The sequence below is a fragment of the Diaphorina citri genome, unplaced genomic scaffold, assembly GCF_000475195.1.
Source record: "Diaphorina citri unplaced genomic scaffold, Diaci psyllid genome assembly version 1.1 scaffold203, whole genome shotgun sequence".
NCBI classification, from domain to species: domain Eukaryota; kingdom Metazoa; phylum Arthropoda; class Insecta; order Hemiptera; family Psyllidae; genus Diaphorina; species Diaphorina citri.
Window position 1 is genome coordinate 224,082 of NW_007377640.1, and position 25,738 is coordinate 249,819.

General features: G+C 38.9%; 3 protein-coding genes across 4 annotated transcripts in view; 1 reads left to right on the forward strand and 2 right to left on the reverse strand.

Moving 5' to 3' along the window:
• The window catches only part of LOC103505919 (protein NDRG3), a 66,488-nt gene extending 56,767 nt beyond the window's left edge, over positions 1-9,721 (forward strand). Inside the window, exons 6-7 of the mRNA XM_026821113.1 lie at positions 2,445-2,529; positions 9,008-9,721. Coding sequence (XP_026676914.1) covers positions 2,445-2,529; positions 9,008-9,114 — 192 coding nt within the window. The 3' untranslated portion in view covers positions 9,115-9,721. The remainder of the gene's footprint in view (positions 1-2,444; positions 2,530-9,007) is intronic.
• A 3,922-nt stretch (positions 9,722-13,643) lies between these two features.
• On the reverse strand, positions 13,644-15,572 carry LOC103505916. 2 transcript variants are annotated; one of them, XM_008470285.3, is made up of 2 exons: positions 15,348-15,572; positions 13,644-14,449 (listed from the first exon to the last, which is right to left on the reverse strand). In XM_008470285.3, exons 1-2 carry the CDS (start codon positions 15,426-15,428, stop codon positions 13,994-13,996), a joined length of 537 nt encoding a protein of 178 aa, XP_008468507.1. In that variant the 5' UTR covers positions 15,429-15,572; the 3' UTR covers positions 13,644-13,993. The 2 variants fall into 2 exon arrangements, with proteins under 2 accessions (XP_008468507.1, XP_017298117.1); XM_017442628.2 differs by lacking the exon at positions 15,348-15,572 and adding an exon at positions 15,041-15,132.
• LOC103505921 (nuclear pore complex protein Nup160) lies at positions 15,460-24,861 on the reverse strand. Its single transcript, XM_026821114.1, has 13 exons — positions 24,830-24,861; positions 24,454-24,510; positions 23,976-24,183; positions 23,169-23,504; positions 22,864-22,990; positions 22,150-22,366; positions 21,363-21,657; positions 20,560-20,769; positions 20,270-20,446; positions 19,211-19,445; positions 16,787-16,998; positions 15,764-15,928; positions 15,460-15,576 (listed from the first exon to the last, which is right to left on the reverse strand). Exons 1-13 carry the CDS (start codon positions 24,859-24,861, stop codon positions 15,460-15,462), a joined length of 2,388 nt encoding a protein of 795 aa, XP_026676915.1.
• Positions 24,862-25,738: the final 877 nt, after the last annotated feature.

The window sequence follows — 25,738 nt, forward strand, 5'->3', positions numbered from 1 at the left end:
CATGTAACTTATTCTTAAACTCCCTTTACATTACTGAGTTATGATCTGACTCATTGACTGAGTAGTTCACTAAAAGGAGTAGTTCTTTTTCATAACTCACTCACTTACTCACTCTTTGCACACCTCAAACTCTTCATCATGTACGTTTGCTACCTATAGGTAAACTTTTAGAAACCCTCATCTGTCTTCCCTAGTCTGTCTTTCATATCTAAAAATTTAAGTAGTTTGGCTTTCAATTTTTCGTTCAATGTTGTGTAATCACCTCTTATCTATTTTGAGAACAATAATCTATTGTTTCTAGTCTATTAACATCACCATTTAAACAAGTATCTGAATTAGGACCCTGTAACCTGTAAGGTTTTGTAAATATTAGCTCCCCCTATTGTAGGTCTAACTTGTGTAAAAGGTGGTATTTTCCTTTCGGGAAACTTTCGGAAACAGAATCGGTTCTCTTTTGGAATCTAAATTAGCGCCTGTATTAAATCATATAAAATCCACGATGGCGCGCCGTCGAAATCGGTTCCGTTTCTGAAAGTTTACCGATAAGAAAATACACTGAATTATTAATGAAAATATCAAATTATTTAACGCTAATCTACTTATTACGATCAGCTGACGTATTCTTTTGTTACTACTACCACGAAATACAATTTTGCAAGAGAAAACCTTCACAGGAGAAAAAATCGTGAATACTGTTTTATTATTATTTTTTCAAAGGGTTTGACAGAGATTTCTGAAAGTTTACCGATAAGAAAATACACTGAATTATTAATTAAAATATCAAATTATTTAACGCTAATCTACTTATTACGATCAGCTGACGTAGTCTTTTGTTACTAACTAAATTAGCGCCTGTATTAAATCATATAAAATCCAAGATGGCGCGCCGTCGGAATCGGTTCCGTTTTTGAGAGTTTACCGATAGGAAAATACACTGAATTATTAATTAAAATATCAAATTATTTAACGCTAATCTACTTATTACGATCAGCTGACGTAGTCTTTTGTTACTACTACCATGAAATACAATTTTGCAAGAGAAAACCTTCACAGGAGAAAAAATCGTGAATACTGTTTTATTATTATTTTTTCAAAGGGTTTGACAGAGGGGACTGTAAGTCCTGAGGTTTTATCATCCCAAAAGTGAAGAGAGAAGGACAGGATAGGAGAAAGCCAGCCATTCCGAGAACGAACTTTACCTGTTTAGGGTACAGACCCGCTACCCTTCGAGCTCAATTGTCTGGTTCTGTACTCTTTCATGGGTTTCGTATTAGCATAACCCATCTTTTGGTGCAGTTGCCTGTACACCTAAGCCCCAGAGTTGGCCTTATAGGGGTTTTTCCCACGACTTTTTTCTCCTGTGAAGCTCTTCTGCAAAATTGTATCCCAAAGTCCCCCTCCCCTGAAACAACCCCCGTTCTCTGTTCTGTTCAAAGCTGTCAAGTTGGGTCGCCCGAAATTCACCACCTCGGCGTCTCTCGAAGGTAAAGCCGCGATAGATGGCGTTTAGTTGTTGTTAGTAGAAACCCCCCCAGTAGTATTCTGCTAATAGTGGCCTCGCTAAATCATACCTCATGACCATATAGTTTGTAACTCATTCACATTCCATTCCTCCGAAACCGAAAACCAAATGCAGAGTGAGTGTTCCTGTCCAGACAATTTTTGCTTTTGGTTTGGCTTAATTTTCTATGATTTTTTGTTTTGCTTTTTTTTTGCTTGATTTATTATTGTTACCTACTTTCTTTTTGCTTATTTTTATTTTATTTTATTATTATTATTTTTTTTTTTTTTAAATGGATTTTATTCTTCAATTGAATGGTCCGTCCCGGGTGGCAATAGAACCCGTGGCCTAGCGCTTACAAGGCAGACGCGCTACCAACCAAGTTAACTAGGCTGACAAGCAGCTGCCCCTCTCACATTAACTTCACCTCTTCCGAGTGGGGCCAGTAAAAGCCAGCAGCACGGAATTGACCAATTGGTCACCCATCCCGTTATCAACCACGCGGAACGTTGCTTAACTTCAGTGATCTATTGGGATCTAACTTTTTAGCTGCTAAGGTCATATTTCTTTCGCCAATATCAAAATTGGACAAACCATTTTTTTTTTTTTTTTTTTTTTTTTTTTTTATCAACACCTACACGTATCAGAAGACAGTTCTCACAGATACGCAATTACTGGTGTCACACTCTCATACGCACATACATACATACGCACACACATCACAGTTCTCACAGATACGCAATTACTGGTGTCACACTCTCATACGCACATACATACATACGCACACACATCATTCACTCATACTTCTTTTGGTTTGTTAGAGTTATAGTTTGTTAGAGTTTGAGAGTTATAGCGGAACAAACAAACAAACAAACAAACAAACAAACTCAAGGACACCTCGTCGAATGCGAATTTACAACTGCACTTGGTTCTCTCATTTCAGATCTCGGATTGTGGCATGGTGTTGGAAGAGCAGCCATCCAAGCTCACCGAGGCTCTACGCCTCTTCTTACAAGGATTAGGATACGGTAGGAAATGAACCTAAATTGGGCCTCTTCTATTTTGTGGTGACGGAACCCCTAGATAGGTTTTCGAGGATTCGTTTTCCTCCTCTTAACCCCTTGATGGAGCCTTTTAATCTCTTGCCAACTTGAACGTTTTCTAATGAAATGAGAGCCAAAATTGTCAAAAATGTCAAAATGATGTGTAGTGCTAAACACAGAAAAAATATGATTAGTTGATTAGAAAATGTTTACACAATGGAGACATTTTCTGACTCAAGTCGGCCTTTAGACATCTTCAAAAGACCATGCTTGAAAAAATGTCTCGATCAAAGCTACTAGAAATCTACTAGATTTTAAAAAGTCGTACTGTCTAGAAAAGGACTACATAATATCAAGAGATAGAAAATATAATGTCTGGAAAAAGGCTCATATCAAATCGGGCTTCTCAAGGGATTACCAAAATCCTTTCCAAACAAGGGTTAGAGGAGGAAAACTATTTACTAACACAACTACATACTAAGTCTTTATCTGGTTCTTATAATCCCTCTATAAACTAAAATGTCATAAAATTTCAAAGTGTTAAGTGCATAGTGGGAGAAAGGAGGAATAAAATTCTGAAGTTAAATGAAAAATTCGTTGTGTTAAATGCCCACTTGAGTAAATACATTAGGGCTGAATTATGAAAAACTATAGACCAACGTCAGTGGTGTAGTGGCTAGAATGGCAAACTTTAGAAGGTTGATGGACTGCTGAAACCCTCCAAGAGATCACAATAATAGTAGTAGCCTACTTACTGCTGGATTCAGTCCTATGCGAGTAGTAGGTATAAATAAGCACTATTATTATTATTATTATTAAGGAACTTTCTTCATCAATATTAGGTAGGTTCCTACCTACACCAAATTTAAGATTATTATATATTATTTTTGTGCTAGGAATTTGACCTACCTTCCTACCTATAAATCGAACTAAAGGAACATTCTGTTCAATCAATATTAGGTACATATGTACCTATCTACCTACACCAAATTTAATAATGTTTACAGTGCAGGCAGAGTATAAGTACCTATAGGTAGGTACTTATAATTTCACAGTAACCTTCACACACCGAAAGCTCTTGTTAATTACTTAATTGAGATTCCATGTCAACAACATACCACATCGAGCGTTAAGTGCATAGTGGGAGAAAGGAATAAAATTCGGAAGTTAAATGAAAAATTTGTTGTGTTAAATGGCCACTTGAGTAAATACATTAGGGCTGAATTATGAAAAATTATAGACCAACGTCAGTGGTGTAGTGGCTAGAATGGCAAACTTTAGAAGGTTGATGGTTTGAGTTCAGTCTTTTTATTTTTATTATTTTTTTAGGGTTGATTCTTGATTCAAAATAATCCCTTTCCATAATTTGACCCCAATTGTTTTTCTACCACTATGCATTTGGCCTCGAAACCCCCGCCCCCATCCTATTACTATAGGTTTTATTCGCCTCTATGAAAACATACCTACATATAGGTTTTTATACTATTTGTTAAGTTTGCAATGTGTTGGTTTTTTCGGCTTTTATTTTTTTGACATGAAATTTAGAAAACGAAATTTAATTTTATCATACTGCCCTAAATTCGGTAAAGGTTGCTTTACACGAGGCTGAAACTTGGACAACGCACCAACTTTTCAACCAATCAGAGCAGAGTATTTCCGAAATACTGTAATGTGATTGGTTGAAATAGTCTGTCGAAATGTTGGTTTCGTGTGAATCAGTCTTAACCCTTTTAATCAATTTATATTTTTAATTTTAAACAATCTGGAACCAAACTTTTCGTTGTTTTTGAAAGACAAATACCACGCTTTTTTTTTAGGAACATTAGGTATTTTATGAAAATTTATTTTTGATTGAATTTCCAAGGAATTTGCAGTGTGTCCGCGTATAAAAATGCTTAATACAGAAATAATTAAACAATAGGGCTCATGGAAAAAATAATGCATAATTATTTAATTAACAATGTTAAATAAATAATTTCATATTTGGTGATTCACAAAATGTGAAATGAAGAAAACGAAGTTAATGAGACTGGCAAGGAAAAAGATCCTTACATCTCTTATTTGTTTGTAATTTTTTGTTTTACATATTGTGACTGATACTAGCTAATCGAAAATATCAATACTTAAGTTTTTATCGAAATAATTGTAAGTCCAAGCTACTTAAATTTTAATGTTGCCCCCTTCATTCACAACTTACATGCCAAGGTCTTATCGTCTTAAAATTTAAGAAGAGAGAAGGAAGACAGGATAGGAGAAAACCAGCCGTTCCGAGAACGAACTTTACCTGTTAAGGATAAAGTTCGCCCCGATCTAGCGCTTACAACGTAGGCGCCCTAGCCTCCGAGCTAACTATGTCGGGTTGTGTACTCTTTTATAGGTTTCGTATAAGCTTAACCCATCTTTTGGGGCAGTGTCCCCTACACCTAAGCCCCAAAGTTGGCCTTATAGGGGTTTTTCCGACTTTTTTCTCCTATGAAGCTCTTCTGCAAAATTGTATCCCAAAGTCCCCCTCCCCTGAAACAACCCCCGTTCTCTGTTCTGTTCAAAGCTGTCAAGTTGGGTTCTTTAGTAATATGGACTGTGTGAGTATGTAAAACCATCTACTGTAACTTCAACTAGAGATGTTCAAAGAGTGAGTAAGTGAGTGAGTTTTTTTTTTTAAAGAACTACTCTTTTCATTGGACTACTCAGCGACTGAGTCAGATCTTAAAACATGTAACTTATTCTTAAACTCCCTTTACATTACTGAGTTATGATCTGACTCATTGACTGAGTAGTTCACTAAAAGGAGTAGTTCTTTTTCATAACTCACTCACTTACTCACTCTTTGCACACCTCAAACTCTTCATCATGTACGTTTGCTACCTATAGGTAAACTTTTAGAAACCCTCATCTGTCTTCCCTAGTCTGTCTTTCATATCTAAAAATTTAAGTAGTTTGGCTACTGTAACTTCAACTAGAGATGTTCAAAGAGTGAGTGAGTGAGTTTAAAAAAAAAGAGCTACTCTTTTCATTGGACTACTCAGCGAATGAGTCAGATCTTAAAACATGTAACTTATTCTTAAACTCCCTTTACATTACTGAGTTAGGATCTGACTCATTGACTGAGTAGTTCACTAAAAGGAGTAGTTCTTTTTCATAACTCATTCACTTACACACTCTTTGCACACCTCAAACTCTTCATCATTTATGTTTGCTACCTATAGGTAAACTTTTAGAAACCCTCATCTGTCTTCCCTAGTCTGTCTTTCATATCTAAAAATTTAAGTAGTTTGGCTTTCAATTTTTCGTTCAATGTTGTGTAATCACCTCTTATCTATTTTGAGAACAATAACCTATTGTTTCTAGTCTATTGACATCACCATTTAAACAAGTATCTGAATTAGGACCCTGTAACCTGTAAGGTTTTGTAAATATTAGCTCCCCCTATTGTAGGTCTAACTTGTGTAAAAGGTGGTATTTTCCTTTCGGGAAACTTTCGGAAACAGAATCGGTTCTCTTTTGGAATCTAAATTAGCTCATATTACTTGTACCACATTTTACGTGACAAAATTTATCCCTGTGATGAGCATTTAATTTGATACTTATGCTATCGTACGTTTGTGTGTTGCATTTCACAAAGTGTACATAAAAGTAAGGCCTTTCTTACATAATTACACATTTTACTGTTTAATCTGCTCTAAAGCCTTTCTTAGGCTAAAAACAGAGTCGAGCGGAAAGCATAGAATATCGAGACGAGACGAGACAAATTCAAACTGAATAGAGCTGTGAGCTCAAAGCTCTATGTTCTCCACTCCACTGTGTTTTTAACATGACACATTTTACTGCCAAATGTCAGCGACGACGTCGTTTGACGTCAATAGGAATAGGTGCATTTTCGGGAAACTGACCACCAGTCACTGGAAAATTGACCACAGCTCCATTCAATCGTTGTTTACTAAATCAAGTTAGCTGTGGCAGGAATTCTAGTAGTTTATAGTACTGTTAAGTCAGCTGTGGAAATATTACCGATTATACGTTCTTTTTACTGAATCAGCTGTAGATCAAGTTAGGTGTGACAGGAAATCTATTCAGCTAGTAGTTCCTAGTACTATATTACCGATTTAGACGTTGTTTTTACTGAATCAGCAGGAATTCTAGAAGTAGTACTATTAAGTCAGCAGTAGGTCCTACTTGAGCCAACAGTGGCCATATTACCGATTTAGTCGTTCTTTTTACTGGATCAGCAGTAAATCAAGTTAGCTGTGACAGAAATTCTATTCAGCTAGTCAGTAGTTCATAGTACTATTAAGTCAGCATTGGAAATGTTACCTATTTAGACGTTATTTTTACTGGATCAGCAGTAAATCAAGTTAGCTGTGACAGAAATTCTATTCAGCTAGTAGTTCATAGTACTATTAAGTCAGCATTGGAAATGTTACCGATTTAGACGTTCTTTTTACTGGATCAGCAGTAAATCAAGTTAGCTGTGACAGAAATTCTATTCAGCTAGTAGTTCATAGTACTATTGAGTCAGCATTGGAAATGTTACCGATTTAGACGTTTTTTTTCACGGGATCAGCAGAAATTCTAGATTCTAGAAGCTATTCAGTAAGTAGTAGACCTTACTTGAGTCATTTGTGGAAATATTACCGGTTTGGCAGTTAGGTTGTTTACAGAATCATCTGTGGCACAGAATGGCAGGAGTTCTAGTAGTTCATACATTCATAGTACTGTTAAGTCAGCTGTGGAAATATTACCGATTTAGACGTTCTTTTTACTGGATCATAAAAATTCTAGAAGTAGAGCTATTCATTCAGCAGTAGGTTCCACTTGAGTCCGAAGTGGATTACCGATTTAGAAGTACATTTCACTAGATCAGTAAATTATATTTAGACATAACAAGTTCTAATCAGGTAGAAATCAGCAGTAGGATAGATCGGAAAAGTCAGCTCTTCATGAATATCATCTAGTCATATGTATACTCATACCTAAATTATAAAAAACCATCATATTATTACCTATTAGTTTGTAACTCATTCACATTCCATCCCTCCGAAACCGAAAATCAAATGCAGAGTGAGTGTTCCTGTCCAGACAATTTTTGCTTTTGGTTTGGCTTAATTTTCTATGATTTTTTGGTTTTGCTTTTTTTTTGCTTGATTTATTATTACCTACTTTCTTTTTGCCTATTTTTATTTTAATTTATTTTTTGGAATGGATTTTATTCTTCAATTGAATGCATGCAATGGCTATGGAATTTTGATTTTTGTTATTGAACTGCTCAATTAAACTTTGTTTCCAAGAAAATTTACAAATAACGAATCAAGAAATAAATTTGATCAAGAGTGGAAAATTTTATCAAAGACTTGAAGATTTTTTTTTTTGCTCGGTACTTTTGGTTATTTAACGCTCTTCTTCTCTTTGATATCTCCCTTTTCTCTCTAGTTTTCTATCCCTCCCTCTCTCTGCATTTCTTCTATCACATCTGTAGGTCCCTATAATATATATTATATATTTTTCTATCAAATTTGAACTTCTGTACCGATACCTATTTCTAACTGCCATGTTTGTAGTCTCGTTTTTATATTATATATGAATTTCAAAGTGTTCAAAAATTGGTCAGCACTTCAGCAGAGTTTACACGAGGCTAGATCTGAGCTTAAGTTCCTTCCGCCTTCTGTCCTAATAGGTTCTTACTCGTAATTCTTCAGAATCTCATTATTATATGTACTTATTAGTACTCTTACTAGTCTTCACTCTTCATTAATGTCAGATGTGTTTCTGTTATCTATTTTTACTAAGGGTTAAATTTAATTTTCCTTTCATGACATCTGTCCTAAAATCTTCTCATCTTTCTTTCTCTGTGCTTGCTCGCTTGCTTATAATGTTCGCATGAATTTAGTCTAAGTTCTAAGTGTTAGTTTTGTAAGATAAGTACTTCTATACCTAACAGTAACAATGTAAAACTAGAAGTACTTCCCAGTATGGAGTAGTTGGTACCTACTAAGGAAGTTGATAAATTTGTCACTTGTAAGTGTAAAATCTTAAAATTGTCCCATTACAAGGTAAGTCTCAGCCCCAAGGTAATGTGCAGGTTTTTCGCGCGCAGAGTGCTTTTTCAAGCAGAAATATGTCGCAAGTGCAACACAGTCACCAATGTAGCATTTTTGTGTGAAACAAGACGCGAGTATTAAAACCATACTGGGTGACATTATTGTCTCCTCAATATAAGCGACGTGCCTCCCATCTTAAAGAAAAAATTTGGGAGCTTATTTATCGGTACATCTTGAGAAAAAAATCTTTGTACTTTGATCTTGGCACAGTTTTCAAAGAAGCGCATACAAATTAACCATAGAAAAATAACCTTGTGCTTCGTGTGTTTGTTTTATTTATGCCCAATTTTGTGTTATTTAGATCCAATTCAGCACTTTGAAATCCGTGTACTAATCCGATCGTTGCGCCCTCTGTGTTCTGATTCCAGTACTAAGTCAGACTCTGAGAGTATCCGTGTCTGGTGATAGCGTCCGATCCTCGCCTTGGCCGATCCGAATTACCGAGAACCCGATCGATCACGCGGTTCATTGCTAAACAGTAGGTCCTACTTGAGTCAGCTGTGGAAATATTACCGATTTAGCAGTAATAACAGTCAAGTTGTTTACTAAATCCAGTTAGCTGTGGCAGGAATTCTAGTAGTTTATAGTACTGTTAAGTCAGCTGTGGAAATATTACCGATTATACGTTGTTTTTACTGGATCAGCAGTAGATCAAGTTAGGTGTGACAGGAAATCTATTCAGCTAGTAGTTCCTAGTACTATATTACCGATTTAGACGTTGTTTTTACTGAATCAGCAGGAATTCTAGAAGTAGTACTATTAAGTCAGCAGTAGGTCCTACCTACTTGAGCCAACAGTGGCCATATTACCGATTTAGTCGTTCTTTTTACTGGATCAGCAGTAAATCAAGTTAGCTGTGACAGAAATTCTATTCAGCTAGTAGTTCATAGTACTATTAAGTCAGCATTGGAAATGTTACCGATTTAGACGTTCTTTTTCACTGGATCAGCAGAAATTCTAGATTCTAGAAGCTATTCAGTAAGTAGCAGACCTTACTTGAGTCGTTTGTGGAAATATTACCGATTTGGCAGTTAGGTTGTTTACAGAATCATCTGTAAATCAAGTTAGCTGTGGCAGGAGTTCTAGTAGTTCACACATTCATAGTACTGTTAAGTCAGCTGTGGAAATATTACCGATTTAGACGTTCTTTTTACTGGATCATAAAAAAGTTTAAACTATTTTTGTGTTCCTGACCATAAGCAGAATTGCTCTAATCTAAAGTATTCTAATTCCTTTAATTTAGAGATTATAGAGCCAATTCTATTATGTTATTTGGCCCTTAGTCTCAGAAAAAATAAGCGCTAGGCCGCGGGTTCGATTCCCGCCCGGGGCGGATTTTATCCTGATGGGATAATGTTCGTTCTCGGAACGGCTGGCTTTCTCCTATCCTGTCTTCCTTCTCTCTTCGATTTCGGGACGATAAGACCTTAGCAGTTACAGTTCCCTCTGTCAAACCTCTTAAAAAAAAGGAAAGTTATGTATATCGAGAACGGTAAGAGCTGGAGTCTTGAAATTTCCAATCAAATCCTCAAGTGTGACAAGGAAACCAAGTTTAAACTATTTTTGTGTTCCTGGCCATAAGCAGAATGGCTCTAATCTAAAGTATTCTAATTCCTTTAATTTAGAGATTATAGAGCCAATTCTATTATGTTATTTGGCCCTTAGACTCAGAAAAAACCTAGAAGCTGTCAATATCTACGTATACAATATCATAGGTGAGCAATTTTTAGTTATAGTACCTATACTCAAAGAGCTTTTGGATTAACCATTTTCTCACTACATATTTTAAATCCTAGTCACCTAAGAATAAAATAAATACGTAGGAATTTCAAATTCAGATCGCCGCGTTCAGTAAATTAGTGATACTTTTGATAGTAACACTAGATTTCTAACAGAACATGCTGCGACACAGACCACACGAGTCTAATGTAGCAGTTTCACTGCTGTGAAATAAAAACGGTGGTGGAACACTTTTTGGTGTTTTCACTGTATGAGATTCAAATTTCACATAACATACAAATCAGTCATTAATTTAAGCTCAAATACAGTAGAAATCGGTTTCTGAAAAAACCTAGAAGCTGTCAATACGAGTAGCTACGTATACAATATCATAGGTGAGCAATTTTTAGTTATAGTACCTATACTCAAAGAGCTTTTGGATTAACCATTTTCTCACTATTTTAAATCCTAGTCACCTAAGAATAAAATAAATACGTAGGAATTTCAAATTCAGATCGTCAGATCGCCGCGTTCAGTAAATTAGTGATACTTTTGATATAGTAACACTAGATTTCTAAATAGAATATGCTACGACACAGACCACACGAGTCTAATGTAGCAGTTTCATTGCTGTAAAATAAAAACGGTGGTGAAACACTTTTTTATGTTTACTATTTTGGTGTTTTCACTGTATGAGATTCAAATTTCACATAACATACAAATCAGTCATTAATTTAAGCTCAAATACAGTAGAAATCGGTTATAGTGTTACTTTTGATAGTAACACTAGATTTTTAACTAGAATATGCTGCGACACAGACCACACGAGTCTAATGTAGCAGTTTCATTGCTGTGAAATAAAAACGGTGGTGAAACACTTTTTGGTGTTTTCACTGTATGAAATTCAAATTTCACATAACATACAAATCAGTCATTAATTTAAGCTCAAATACAGTAGAAATCGGTTTAAACGACACCGAATCGTAGATGCGGCTTAATAAAAAGCCCGTACTTAAATATTTAGAAAAACCTGGCGTTTTTGTGCCTCCCGATTTAATCTGCCAATATTCATATGCAATATAGACGTTGTTCTTCAACACATGCTTAACTTTTATCTTGACAGTTAAAACAAAGCCTGGCCTTTTATTTTACCTACCCTTTTTTCGTGAGCTCTCCGGAGCCAAAGTTCCTTGATTTCCCCTTCCCCCCTCTCTCCAAAAGTGAGTCTACACTATAGTCGACCGACATCGACTGAAACCCTTAAAAAAGGTGTGTTTTAATTTCGGAAACGATCGTGTTTATATGAATTTCAAAAAGTCCACTCACTCTTCAAGATGTCGGATTTCCCATGGTTTAGTACAGGCTCTACCAGCCCAAAAGAGGGGAAATAGTCTCAGTTTCCGAAAGAAAAATACGACTAAGTACGTAGATAAAGATCAAAGAATTTTGATGGCATAAAAGAAAAGTCCATTGTGTAGACCTGTTTTAGTCGATGTCGGTCAACCATATTGTGGACGCTGCTTTCAGTTCAGCATTTTCTAATCCTTCAAAGATAATAAACTTTTTGTTAAGTTTTGAAATTTGCATATTGTTGTTCTTCAACACATGCTTAACTTTTATCTTGACAGTTAAAACAAAGCCTGGCCTTTTATTTTGCCCTTTTTTCGTGAGCTCTCCGGAGCCAAAGTTCCTTGATTTCCCCTTCCCCCCTCTCTCCAAAAGTGAGTCTACACTTCAGTCGACCGACATCGACTGAAACCCTTAAAAAAGGTGTGTTTTAATTTCGGAACGATCGTGTTTATATGAATTTCAAAAAGTCCACTCACTCTTCAAGATGTCGGATTTCTCATGGTTTAGTACAGGCTCTACCAGCCCAAAAGAGGGGAAATAGTCTCAGTTTCCGAAAGAAAAATACGACTAAAGTACGTAGATAAAGATCAAAGAATTTTGTTGGCATAAAAGAAAAGTCCATTGTGTAGACCTGTTTTAGTCGATGTCGATCAACCATATTGTGGACGCTGCTTTCAGTTCAGCATTTTCTAATCCTTCAAAGATAATAAACTTTTTGTTAAGTTTTGAAATTTGCATCGCCCGCGACCCTTCGTCCATGTCATCGGGAAGTTCACTGATCTGAGGGAGAAAGTAGAAAAAAAGACTAATTAGGATACTTAGTAAGATTTAATTAGGACAGGAAGTATAGTGCTTTAGTCTGTTGAATTAGGACAACCCTGTATAATAGAGTCCACTTATCCCAACAGATTAATATTGCACCACAATCTTCAACTCAGTTAGCTTGAAGGGTTTGATTCCCGCCCCGGGGCGAACGTTATCAAAAAGGGCTAGGTGGAAGAGCGCCTACCTTGTACATCTTAAACTTGAGCCGAGCCGGGTCCTTTTTCCGATTCACATAGCGTCGGCTAGGCTCATCTATCAAATGCATCAGGGATACAGCCGCAGCTAGACACTCGCATCGTTCGCTCAGTTGTTTACTGTAGCAGAATGCCTGGTTGAATTTGACTTGGGCTGCCTCCGGATAGTAAGCGTTGTGGACATGATAGGAGAAGAGAAACTCGAAGTAGATTTCCGACTGCTCGATGGGGAACGTGTACATACGCTTGTGACAGAAGTCGATCACCTGGGAACACATAGGAGTGAAGGGATTTTTTTTTTTTAAAGATGAGTGTTTCACCGCCGTTTTTATTTCGTAGCAATGAAACAACTGCTACATTGGACGCTTGTGGTCTGTTATCAAGCTATTTTATTTTTATTTGATCTATTTTTTACTTAACATTATTACCTATGTATAGGGAACCTAAGATAACGGAAAGAAAAGTATCTGTTTTACAAATTGGAAAATTGCGTATCATTTGAAAACTCAACATTACAAAATGGTGAACTGTTAGATCCATTTTAAGTCACGTAAATCGTGGGAAGATTTTATTCTTCTTCAAAATGTGTTTTGTTTGTAGGGAATTTGCTTTTTTGCCATACCTCGTATCTAATGTCCGCCACTAACGCTCAAAACAAGTGTAGCGGAAGAAGCTTGAGACCTAGGTCTGTCAGGCCATCTGAAAAACCGCGGTCTGAATCTTTTTCCGCCGCACACGTTTACACTGTCCGTCAGAAGGGCTGAGTGTGGGTGGCTGGTATAACATTGAGCCGTAAATCGTTCATAATCATAAGAGGACCTACGTATAAATGCAAACTAGTTTTCACTTGGACCTTCAGCGCAAAACTAAAAAAAAAAAAAAAATCGGTTGAAAATTTCAGACCGCGGTCTGAATCTTTTTCTGCCACACACGTTCCGTCAGAAGGGCTGAGTCATTAAACCGTAGGCGGTACATTGCTTAGAAGAGAACCTACGCCTACGTACAAAATTAAATGCAAATTATTTCCTTTCACTTGGACTTTTAACGTGAAACTAGACGAAGGAAAAAAATTGGTTCAAAAATTTCTGTACCAACCGGGATTCAAACCCAGCACCTCCAGGTTGACAGTTAGCGGTCTTACCCACATATTCATAGGTGCTTACAGCCAGCCTAGTTAGTTTGGTTGGTAGCGCGTCGGCCTTGTGAGCGCTAGGCTGCGGGTTCGATTCCCGCCCCGGGGCGATAAGACCCTCTATCAAAGGTGCCTTAATACATGGTCAACAATCGGAACTTCTCATTCGTAACTTTAGCCGCATGCGATTCATATCGACTCAGCACTTCCTTCAGCCGCGCAAACTCTGCCTCACAACTTTCCTGCCGCGCAAGTTCCGCCTGCAGAAACCGAATGTGCTGCAATCCGCAGTACATCTGTTCACTGCTAGGCGTAAGCTGAGAGAAGGAAAATCTAGGCGCTTTTTCCGCGCGATCTTTAGCGCTTTTAGGGTCTGTTTTCCAATTAGCGCTTTTAGGTTCCGAGTTAGCGCTACTTTCGTCCATGGGTTCCGCGCTCGGTGAGGATAGCGCGGTTAGTATATCACAGGATAGTTGGGTGGCAGATTTGAGGGCCCCGTGTTTGTGTAGGAGTTGTACGACCTCGCCAGGACAGAGGGCGTAGTACTTGCGCTTGAGAAACGCGGGGAGATCGTAGCCTTGGGAGATAATCTGGGGGAAAAGAAACCAAAGAGCGTTTGAAATAATGAAACTAAACTGTTGATTAGCCAGCCTAGTTAGCTTGGAGGGTAAAGCGTCTGCCTTGTAAGCGCTAGGTCGCGGGTTCGATTCCCGCCCCGGGCGGATCTTATCCCGAAGGGATAAGGTTCGTTCTCAGAACGGCCCTCTATCAAACCTCATGAAAAAAAAAAAATAATAATAATAATAGTGCTTATTTATACTGCTCGCATAGGACTGAAAAGTCTCTTTACTCCAGCAGTAGGCTACTACTATTATTGTGGTCAAATTCTCAAATTATATTGAGGATAAAATTCCATACCTCGGCTGGGATTTAACCCACGCCCTCCTGTTTACCAGGCGAGCGCCTTGACCACTACACCACCGAGATAGGTGGTGAATTTGTTCAAACTTAGAAAAAAAGGAAACTTCAGAGTTGAAACCTAAGAGCAAAAAGCTCCATGTTCTTTGCTCTCCGCCACTTAGCTCCGAAAGATTTAATCAAGTTATGATTAGGTAGTTCCTTATTTGAGATTAGCGAAAGAAATCACTGGTTTGGGCTATCGACGGAAATTTAGCGCTTACCTTCTCACATACAGCGCGTAGCGCGTACTTCTGTCCAGGCAGCTCGAATATGTCCAGTAGCGCTTCTAATAGCGCCCACATGAGCGCGCCAATATCCACAAGTTATGATTAGTTCCTTATTTGAGATTAGCGAAAGAAATCACTGGTTTGGGCTATCGACGGAAATTTAGCGCTTACCTTCTCACATACAGCGCGTAGCGCGTACTTCTGTCCAGGCAGCTCGAATATGTCCAGTAGCGCTTCTAATAGCGCCCACATGAGCGCGCCAATATCCAACTTACTATTGTTATCAATAGCGCACACTTACCTTCTCACACACAGCGCGGAGCGCGTACTTCTGTCCAGGCAGCTCGAATATGTCCAGTAGCGCTTCTAATAGCGCCCACATGAGCGCGCCAATATCCAACTTACTATTGTTATCAATAGCGCACACTTACCTTCTCACACACAGCGCGGAGCGCGTACTTCTGTCCAGGCAGCTCGAATATGTCCAGTAGCGCTTCTAATAGCGCCCACATGAGCGCGCCAATATCCAACTTACTAGTGTTATCAATAGCGCACACTTACCTTCTCGCACACAGCGCGTAGCGCGTACTTCTGTCCAGGCAGCTCGAATATGTCCAGTAGCGCTTCTAATAGCGCCCACATGAGCGCGCCAATATCCAGGCCCACATGAGCGCGCCAATATCCCACTTACTAGTGTTATCAATAGCGCGCACTTACCTTCTCACACACAGCGCGGAGCGCATACTTCTGTCCAGGCAGCTCGAATATGTCCAGTAGCGCTTCTAATAGCGCCCACATGAGCGCGCCAATATCCAACTTACTAGAACTCACGTAGTCGCCAATATCGTTGAGGAAGATCCAATCCCATTCACTCACCTCCTCCTGTATAGAAGAAAACAAAGGATTACTTTGGGTTGCCCGAGTGTGGCCGAATGAGGATCGGCCACACTCGGGCAACCCATAGCCATTTATTCAAACGCGCCCCTCCTTCTACCTGTAGGTGTGGCGAGATACTCTCTGTGCAACACATTCTCACCTGCGCCCTCCACGGTCATATCCGATCCGAGGTCATTTTTTTCCACCTCTATCCGAGTGGTCAAGAGCACTGACTCTCAACCTGGAGGTGCTGGGTTCGAATCTCGGCCAGGGCGGAAATTTTCTAACCAGACTGTTCCGTTCTTAGATAGGCATGGATGTAAAAGAATATGCCTTGAAGTACATATATAATTATGTAATGCAAAAGCGGTACCGAGGTACAATATATAAAAAAAAAATCAAGAGCTTTGATAAAGGGAACTGTAACAACGGAGGTCTTATGGTTCCTAAATCGAAGAAATAAGTACAGGATAGGAGAGAGCCAGTCGTTCCGAGAACGAATCCGTTCAGGATAAAATCCACCTCGGGCGGGAATCGAACCCGCGACCTAGTGCTTACAAGGCAGACGCGGTACCCTCAAATACTACAGTTTACTTATAGTACTTCGTATACCGAGGATAAGGAAAATTAAAAACGACGGTGTGAACATCACACGGCTTTCTATTGACTCATAGTGGTTAGCAAAAGCCAATCAGATTGCTTAGGCTAGTCACTTACTATCAAGTAGACCTGACAGGTACACCTGATCAGGTCCACCTGATAGTGAGTGGGCTGGCTTCAATCAAATATCTAGTTAAACTTAAAAATATCGAGTTTAAACCTTGTGGTCAAGAACATTAGAGACTCTTTTCCCGGCGTACTTACATAGCTAACCAACACACTGTCTTGGGTGTTAGCATCCGTGTTGTTATGCAACCAAGTTATGATCCACATATCTCGTATTTGTCGCCAAAGGTCCTTGTAGTAGCAATTGAACAGAGTGGACTCTCTGGTACGCAGAACTATCAATAGGTTGCAGCACAGTCGAAGGCGAAGTTCAGCTATCTGGTTCATGGCCATGGTAAGAACGTTGACTCCTAGATGAGGGGGGGGAATAGAGTAAAACCAATAGAACAGTCGCGCTTACTTGGGTGACGTTTCAAAGTCAAAGAGCAGGAAAAATGAGGACCAACGGAATTTTTCTTTTTCTTCTACGACTTCTAGATCCCGAGATAAATCGATTTAAAAAATACCGGTAAATCGTGAACTTTGACGTCACGGCATACGCTCCCGTAGGCGATGACGTCACATCAAATGTCCCGAGCAAAAGCTCCCTAGCAAGCAACACATTAATGTGTTTGTGCGCATACGTTTCTGCGCAGTTCTTTCTGCTCCGCCGCTAGCGTACATTAATCTGTTTGTGCACATGTATTTCTGCGCATCTCCTGAAAGCTGACGTCAGAGTTCAGGACTCTGACGGAAAATAAAAATTGAATTTTCGACCTTTCAAAATGACTTTTTCGGAGTTTTGACCTCAGATTTGGATTTTTCACAATTTTTTACATAGGAATCGACCATTTATTAATAATTTTTACCCATTTGCAACTGCTCCATTAAACTACAAAAAACTGAAAGAATTCCTATTTTTTTTATGATTTTCTTTAAAAGTGGCAGGGTTCTCTTGGAGAAGCTCTTCTACCCAACAACCACCAGGGTGTCTACCAAAATTGAAAAATAAAATTCCCTGACTTTTCCCGGTTTTCCAGTCCAATTTTTCAAAATTTCCAGTCTACTTTTCCAAGATTTTCCATCCTATTCCTACTGCGCCGCAGCCGATTTTTTTTTTTCCAAGCAATGTTCTCAAGCCTGTTAAATTTTTTCAATCTTTTTTCATCCGACTAGGGTAAGGTCTTGAGCTCTTGAGTCCTCCATTTGCACCATGAAATAACTGGGCCGCAGGCCAAATTTTTTCAAGATAAATGACCTTTGACCAAGATAATGACCTCAAGACTACTACAGCCATTTCTTTTTGATCTGGCTTTGGGCCCCTAATAGGTATTTGCTATAAGTGAACTGGCATTTTTTTTAGAATATAATAACAGCGCCGCAGGGAAAATTTTTGAACATTTTGGTCTAAAATCTTCAGAAATTCAGTCTCATCGAAATCCTAATCTTCAGTTCCGCAGGAGAATTTTTTTAAAAAGCATGAACCTGAAGTTTGTCATTATAGAGTCTACACATTCAACATATCCTGGGGGATGAAGGTTAACACAAAAAAGGGGGAAATGAGCAGCGCCGCAGGCGAAATTTTTGAAAATTGTGAGCTACAATTTTTAGAAACCAGAATTAACGAAATTGAAATTTTTATGGCCACAGGCGAAAATTTTGGTCTCTAATGTTAAAAAATTTAGTTATCAAAAACACAAAATTTGGCGCCGCAGGCGAATTTTTTGAAGATTTTGGTCTACAATAGTAAGAGAAGCAGACTTGTCAAAGGTGTAATCTTCAGGGCCGCAGGCGAAACTTTTCAGTAAGTATGTAACCTGTAGCTTGTCATGTGTCAGTTTTTTATGTAATTAAATACGTGTAAAAGACGAGTATAGTTATTCCCTTCAAGGTTGCATACTTTTTTTTACTGACCAAAGTCTTTTTCTCGTTTTATAAGCTTTGAAATATTCCTAAAACTTTTTCATGAAGAGACAAAATTTCAGCGCCGCAGGCGAAATTTTTGGGAGATTATATGTTGCCCCTTCATGGTTGCATACTTTTTTAATTGAAATCTTTCTTTGTCTTTTTTTAGGCTTTGAAAAATTCCCTGACTTTTTTCGATTTTTGGCACTTTTTCGTGAAATTCCCTGACTTTTCCCTGACTTTTCCAGTCTCCATGAAATTCCCTGACTTTTCCCGGTTTTCCAGTCTGGTAGACACCCTGAACCACTGATTTTTCTTTTCCTGTGAGCCTAGAGGACAATTCCCCAGGTAGGTATTTACGGTTCCTACAATACCTAGACTTTGTGAGCTCCTTGTATCCCTCGGGATTTGACGGTTGGAACCTATTTTGGGGCCTTTACAAGGGCACTCAAAGCGGAACAACTAATGAAAACCGAAAAATTATAAAAAAAAAAAAATAAAATAAAATAAAAAAAATAATAAATCTGCATTTCTATTAAATTTCATCGAAATAGGACAAATCTTTCGTAAGTTGGAGACACTTTCATGGAAGACGAATTTTGGTCTTTTGACCATTTTGTTTGTCTTTAGAATTTTTTCCATTGGTTCCTAATAGTCGTAAAGAGTTTATAGTCTTACCTAGCAAGCTACTGTAGTACTGACTCCCAGGTACTACATCACTAGGCGGAGCAGTGTTCAGAATATCCAGGAACCGTTCTATATACACTCGTAGTTCTCCATCGCTTAGAGACCTCAGTCGGGTTAGTTCACTGGGATCCTCGAATATCTCGGCAGATTTAGCGGCGAATTCATTGAGAAGTTGACAGAACTGTTTGCTTCCACTTAGCGCAGGGAGATCTTCTGACCCAGGCTCCTGAATAATACAGAGTTGTTTAATCAGTGGTTCAGTCAGCTTCAGTGAAACGTAGGAACTCACTATAAAAGGGGCCCTACCAAAAACCTAATCCGATTCGAAATCCAATGAAAAAAATTCTTTTTACCTGCATGGTAAACAATCCTCTTGTGTTTCCTCTCTGAGTGATATTTTAAACACTGAATTCGGGTACACTAGTTTATCTGACTTTTCTGTAAACTTTTTGAGCGCAGGGAGATCTTCTGACCCAGGCTCCTGCATAAGAGGGGGTTGATTAATGAGAGGTTCAGTGCAAAGGAAGAATTCGCTAAAAAAAAAGGACCTTGCAGCCCTTATGGATTTCCCATTCGTAGATTCGTGGAGCTTAGTACACCTTGGGGCCCTTGGTCCCTACACTAAAGCCTCTAAATGTGCTCTTTATGTGTGGTGCTCAGCAATACAAGTTTCCCATAGAATCGATCGGACCCAAAGTTTAATCAATTAATTTATAACCTTTTCTTTTTCTCTGGTTAAAACTAAATCTCTTTGGGTCAGAAAGAAGGTAACGATTTAGGTATCATCGTACCGAAATCGAAGGGAGAATGAGGACAGGATACCTACGTATGGGAGAAAGCCAATAAAAATTAAAAATAACGTTTTTTACGCCCTTAAGACGTTTAAGGCTAAAAACAGAGAGGAGCGGAGAGCAGCTAAGTAGAGCATAATAGAGCTTTATGCTCACAGTTCTATGTTGTCTGTAGTCGTCGCTTCCCTCTATATCTTCGATGCTCTACGCCCTACGCTCTCCGCCCCACTCTGTTTATAGTAGAACTTTCACAACTTACCTTCTTCCCATCGGTCAAAACCAGCGCGATCTCCTGGTTGGAATTGTTATCCAAGCTCAACGCATTCAGTGACGTCACAAACTTGTCGAAATCCCGATAGGTCGCGCCACTCGTCTCCCTCCGCGGCGAGACCGTCATAATCCCCGATATGTCCCGAGAAGGGTTATTGTTCTCGATCTCCGCCAGGGGGCGTAGGAAAGAGAAGCTGTTCTTTTTGATCAGTAGGAGTAGGTTGGCGCTGGTTATGTTTAGCATGCGGATATGTCCCGAGAAGGGTTATTATTCTCGATCTCCGCCAGGGGGCGTAGGAAAGAGAAGCTGTTCTTTTTGATCAGTAGGAGTAGGTTGGCGCTGGTTATGTTTAGCATGCCGAGTGGAGGGAGTGACATCTTGCGGTATTGAATGCAAGCGGAGTAGAAATCTTCCCAGATTTGTTCCGAGATGAAATGTTCGCTCGCTGCCCGCGAACCTTCGTCCATGTCATCGGGAAGTTCACTGATCTGAGGGAGAAAGTAGAAAAAAAAGACTAATTATTTAAATAAAAAGGGCTAGGTGGAAGAGCGCCTACCTTGTACATCTTAAACTTGAGCCGAGCCGGATCCTTTTTCCGATTCACATAGCGTCGGCTAGGCTCATCTATCAAATGCATCAGGGATACAGCCGCCGCTAGACACTCGCATCGTTCGCTCAGTTGTTTACTGTAGCAGAATGCCTGGTTGAATTTGACTTGGGCTGCCTCCGGATAGTAAGCGTAGACTAATTAGGATACTTAGTAAGATTTAATTAGGACAGGAAGTATAGTGCTTTAGTCTGTTGAATTAGGACAAACCTGTATAATAGAGTCCACTTATCCCAACAGATTAATATTGCACCACAATCTTCAACTCAGTTAGCTTGAAGAGTTTGATTCCCGCCCTGGGGCGAACGTTATCGAAAGAGATAAGGTTCGTTCTCGGAACGGCTGGCCTTCTCCCATCCTGTCCTCGTTCTCTCTTCAATTTCCGGACCGTAAGACAGTAGTTACAGCTCCCGCTATCCAACCTCTTAAAAAAAAATCTAGGTTAAGAAGTATAGTGTTTTGTTCCAATTTTACCTTAGCATCGATATCTCGCTCCATCACCAGCATAACCTTCTGCCTCAGTGTCAAATGAGGTTCCAAATCTACAGTATTCCCATTGTTAATCTCCAACGCTTTGGCTACGTCGCTCCTGGAAAACAGGCCCGGCTTGAATATCAGATCGGAAATCTTCCCCTGAGGGCACAGGGCTGGCGAGGTAGGATTGATCTGGAGGGGCTCCAGTTGGGCGTACTGCCAGGTTTCCGAGTTCTGAGAGTCCATGTCGTAGGCTGTGACGACACTCTCGTTCTCCAGGGTATGCCAGACGCACCTGTAATACAATGGAAGTTATCTTTAGCCCTGTATAATAGAATAGAATTTGTATTCAGCCCGGGACAATAGGTAGAATTAACGATGAGATATCAACATGTCATAACCGTGCTGGGAACAAGAAATAGCGGGGCATGGTCAGAGGTAAAGCCCTTGCTTTCTAATCAAAAGATCCTAGGTTCAAGTCCCACTATCAACAATAATTTGCTCTCTTATTTCGATTGTAAATATTTCAATGGGTTACTTTCTGGTGTTTCCATCTTGACCCAGAACTTAAATGATAAGCCTTGTCAGGTGAACCCTTTCAATCGCCCAAAAGGGGTAACTAGATGGAGGGACTACTTTTTTTTTAAGGCATGCTATGACAGAGACCACACGAGTTTAATGTAGAAGTTATTTCAGTGCTACGAAATAAAAATGACATGAGGTGAATGAGGTCATTTCTTTAACAGTAAGCAAGTAAGATAGGATAGGGCTGTCAGTTCATACTTACCATACGAGATTGTTAAGCACAAGGAAATCAATGAGTTGATCCATCTGAGTCGAAATCAGATGAGGCAGATCCGTCGCTTTACGTCTAAAATCAATAGTACCACGTTGTGATACTTCGAACTGCATGAAACAACTGTTGCCACCTTCCAGACAAAAGTAGATCCATAGGGACGGGTCTAAATCAGCCGCTGGCTTGCGAATCAGATGCGATTGGATTCCTGGAGATAGAGAAAATGTTTGTGACACCAATATCAGTAGTGTGGATTCGTGCTTAAAACATTCTTCGGGGCTGTTTGCCCGTAAACCTAAGCCTCGGACTGGGCTTTTTGTGTATAAAAATCTCAGTGGTGTAGTGGTTAGCACGGTGGACTTTGGATCTGGAGGTTGGTGGTTCGAGTTCAAGTCAATTTGGTCTGTTTGTTTGTTTGTTCATTTGGTCAATGGTAACTCTGGAGTGGTTTATCTAATTTTGAAGAAATTGCTGAAATATGTTTTGACATATGAAGGGGATTTTATTTTAGATTTTGGGCCCAATTTAAACCTTTCCTCTAAGCCCTTTTACTGGTATTAATATTAACACATTTTCTTCACAAGAACATCACTCAATGGTTTCTTTTCTACCAAGATTTTTATTATTATTATTTTTTTCAAGCTGATAATCATACTAAGAGTTTTACCAAGCTCATAATCTTTCGAACTCTATAACTTAACTTACCCAAGTTTCTCGTCTTACAATAGTTCAATGCATCGCAGCTGCCCACCAAACTCATCTCGCTGTTCCAGCACTTCAGCTGTCCGTCAAAACTAAGCGTGACAAAGTACAAGCTCTTCTTTACATACTTCTAGAAACCAGAAATAACGAAATAGAAATTTTTATGGCCACAGGCGAAAATTTTGGTCTCTAATGTTAAAAAATTTAGTTATCAAACACACAAAATTTGGCGCCGCAGGCGAATTTTTTGAAGATTTTGGTCTACAATAGTAAGAGAAGCAGACTTGTCAAAGGTAGCTCTTCTTTACATACTTGACAACCATGCCCAGAATAGAACCATCTTGGGACAAACCCCTCGATTTCGTGGAAAAGAAATTCAGCCCGCCGAAAAACGAGTCGTTTTTGATGTCAAACACACGGGCGGCTTTCTCAGTGTTCGGGTTGATTTTGACAATTGCAACGCTACCCGATTGTAGCGCGAGCGCGAATATAGCCTCGCGCTCGGGGGTTAGATAGGAAGCGCCAGTGTAGGGTAGTGTGGACGCGGTGTTAATGATGTGGTAGGAGGCCGGGTTGTTGATGGACTCGGCTGCACCTGGATCGGCGAAGATGGAGTTGACATACTCGTGACGTGTGGATATCACCTGCAGGGAGGGAGTGGGAGTATTATTGTAAATAGTTATTGTTAAGGGGGGAAACTGGAAAGTAACCGTAGCCTACTCTGTAATACTTTTCCTAAATCTCTTCTTTATTTCTTAGACTGACTACAAATACCACAGAGTGGGGCAAAATATTCAATTCTTTTGAATACATTGTGGAGTAAGTGGGGTCAGAAATTTAACTAAAAAAAATCATGTTTTTTCCTCTTTCTTCATTTTTATCTTCTTCTATTTCTTCTCCTCACCAAAGTTGTGACATAATAACACAAAGAAATTGCATTTACATTTACTTCTTCTCCTCCTCCTAAAAAAATAAAATAATAGTAATAAAAAAAAAAAAAAAACTACCTACCTATAGAAAATATGTATGTTTTTAGGGAAGAAGGCTACAACTGCTATATAAACACATCAAAAAACATATGTATAGGTACAAACTCCATTTATTATCTTACTAACCTTGGGTCTGGGGAACTTGATCTTATGAACACTGGATATTGTTGCTACTAGCAGCACAATGTTCTGCTTGGTCTCATACATGGAAATACTATCACCCAACACTGGGCTGTCTTCAAACTTGTAGCGGAGCTGATTACCCGCCACATTGACATCCAGGGAGTGTTCTACAAGCTCGAGAATATTGCCTCTTGTTTTCCAGAAGATGAATCTGAGAAATAAAGATAAAAGTTGTGTCAAAAAATGGCCCCAAAATCAAAGAGAGGATAACAGGATAAAAAAATTGACCATAAAAAGAGGAGAAAAACAGGAGTTCAAAGACAGAAGCTTGTCTGTTTAGAATATAGTTTGTTCCTGGAAACTATGACCTAGTGCTTACAAGGTAAACATTCTATGATAAAAGCTAATTAGGCTAACTATAAAAGCTTCTTCAAGTTTAAGTCCAAAGCAAAATATTTTATGAAAAGAACCTGCTCCTAACCTGTTGGAATGATTGCTGATATTGAGTCCTCCCGTCCTCTGAGGTATTTGCTCGGTACTTTTGGTTATTTAACGCATGCAATTATTTTCTCTTCTTCTCTTTGATATCTTCCTTTTCTCTCTAGTTTTCTATCCTTCCCTCTCTCTGCATTTCTTCTATCACATCTGTAGGTCCCTATTTATGTTTTTCTGTCAAATTTGAATTTGAACTTCTGTACCGATACCTATTTCTAACTGCCAGGTTTGTAGTCTCGTTTTTATATTACCTATATGAATTTCAAAAGGTGTTCAAAAATTGGTCAGCACTTCAGCAGAGTTTACACGAGGCTAGATCTGAGCCTAAGTTCCTTTCGCCCTCTGTCCTAATAGGTTCTTACTGGTAATTCTTCAGAATCTCATTATTACTCATTAGTCCTCGTACTAGTCTTCACTCTTCATTAATAATTTCAGATGTGTTTCTGTTATCTATTTTTCCTAAGGGTAAAATTTATTCTTCCTTTCATGACATCTGTCCTAAACTCTTCTCCTTTTTCTTTCTCTGTGCTTGCTCGCTTGCTTATAATGTTCGCATGAATTTAGTCTAAGTTCTAAGTGTTAGTTTTGTAAGATACTCGTAAGTGTACTTCTATACCTAACAGTAACAGTGTAAAACTAGGAGTACTTCCCAGTATGGAGTAGTTGGTACCTACTAAGAAAGTTGATAAATTTGTCACTTTTAAGTGTAAAATCTTAAAATTGTCCCATTAGGTACAAGGTAAGTCTCAGCCCCAAGGTAATGTGCAGGTTTTTCGCGCGCAGAGTGCTTTTTCAAGCAGCTTTTGAGAAAGATGTCGCAAGTGCAGCACAGTCACCAATGTAGCATTTTTGTGTGAAACAAGACGCGAGTATTAAAATCATATTGGGTGGCATTATTGTCTCCTTAATATAAGCGACGTGCCTCCCATCTTAAAAAAATTGGGAGCTTATTTATCGGTACATCTTGAGAAAAAAATCTTTGTACTTTGGTCTTGGCACAGTTTTCAAAGAAGCGCATACAAATTAACCATAGAAAAAAGAAAGTACTCGTAATAACCTTGTGCTTCGTGTGTTTGTTTTATTTATGCCCAATTTTGTGTTATTTAGATCCAATTCAGCACTTTGAAATCCGTGTACTAGCGTAGTACTTGCGCTTGAGAAACGCGGGGAGATCGTAGCCTTGGGAGATAATCTGGGAGAAAAGAAACCAAAGAGCGTTTGAAATAATGAAACTAAACTGTTGATTAGCCAGCCTAGTTAGCTTGGTGGGT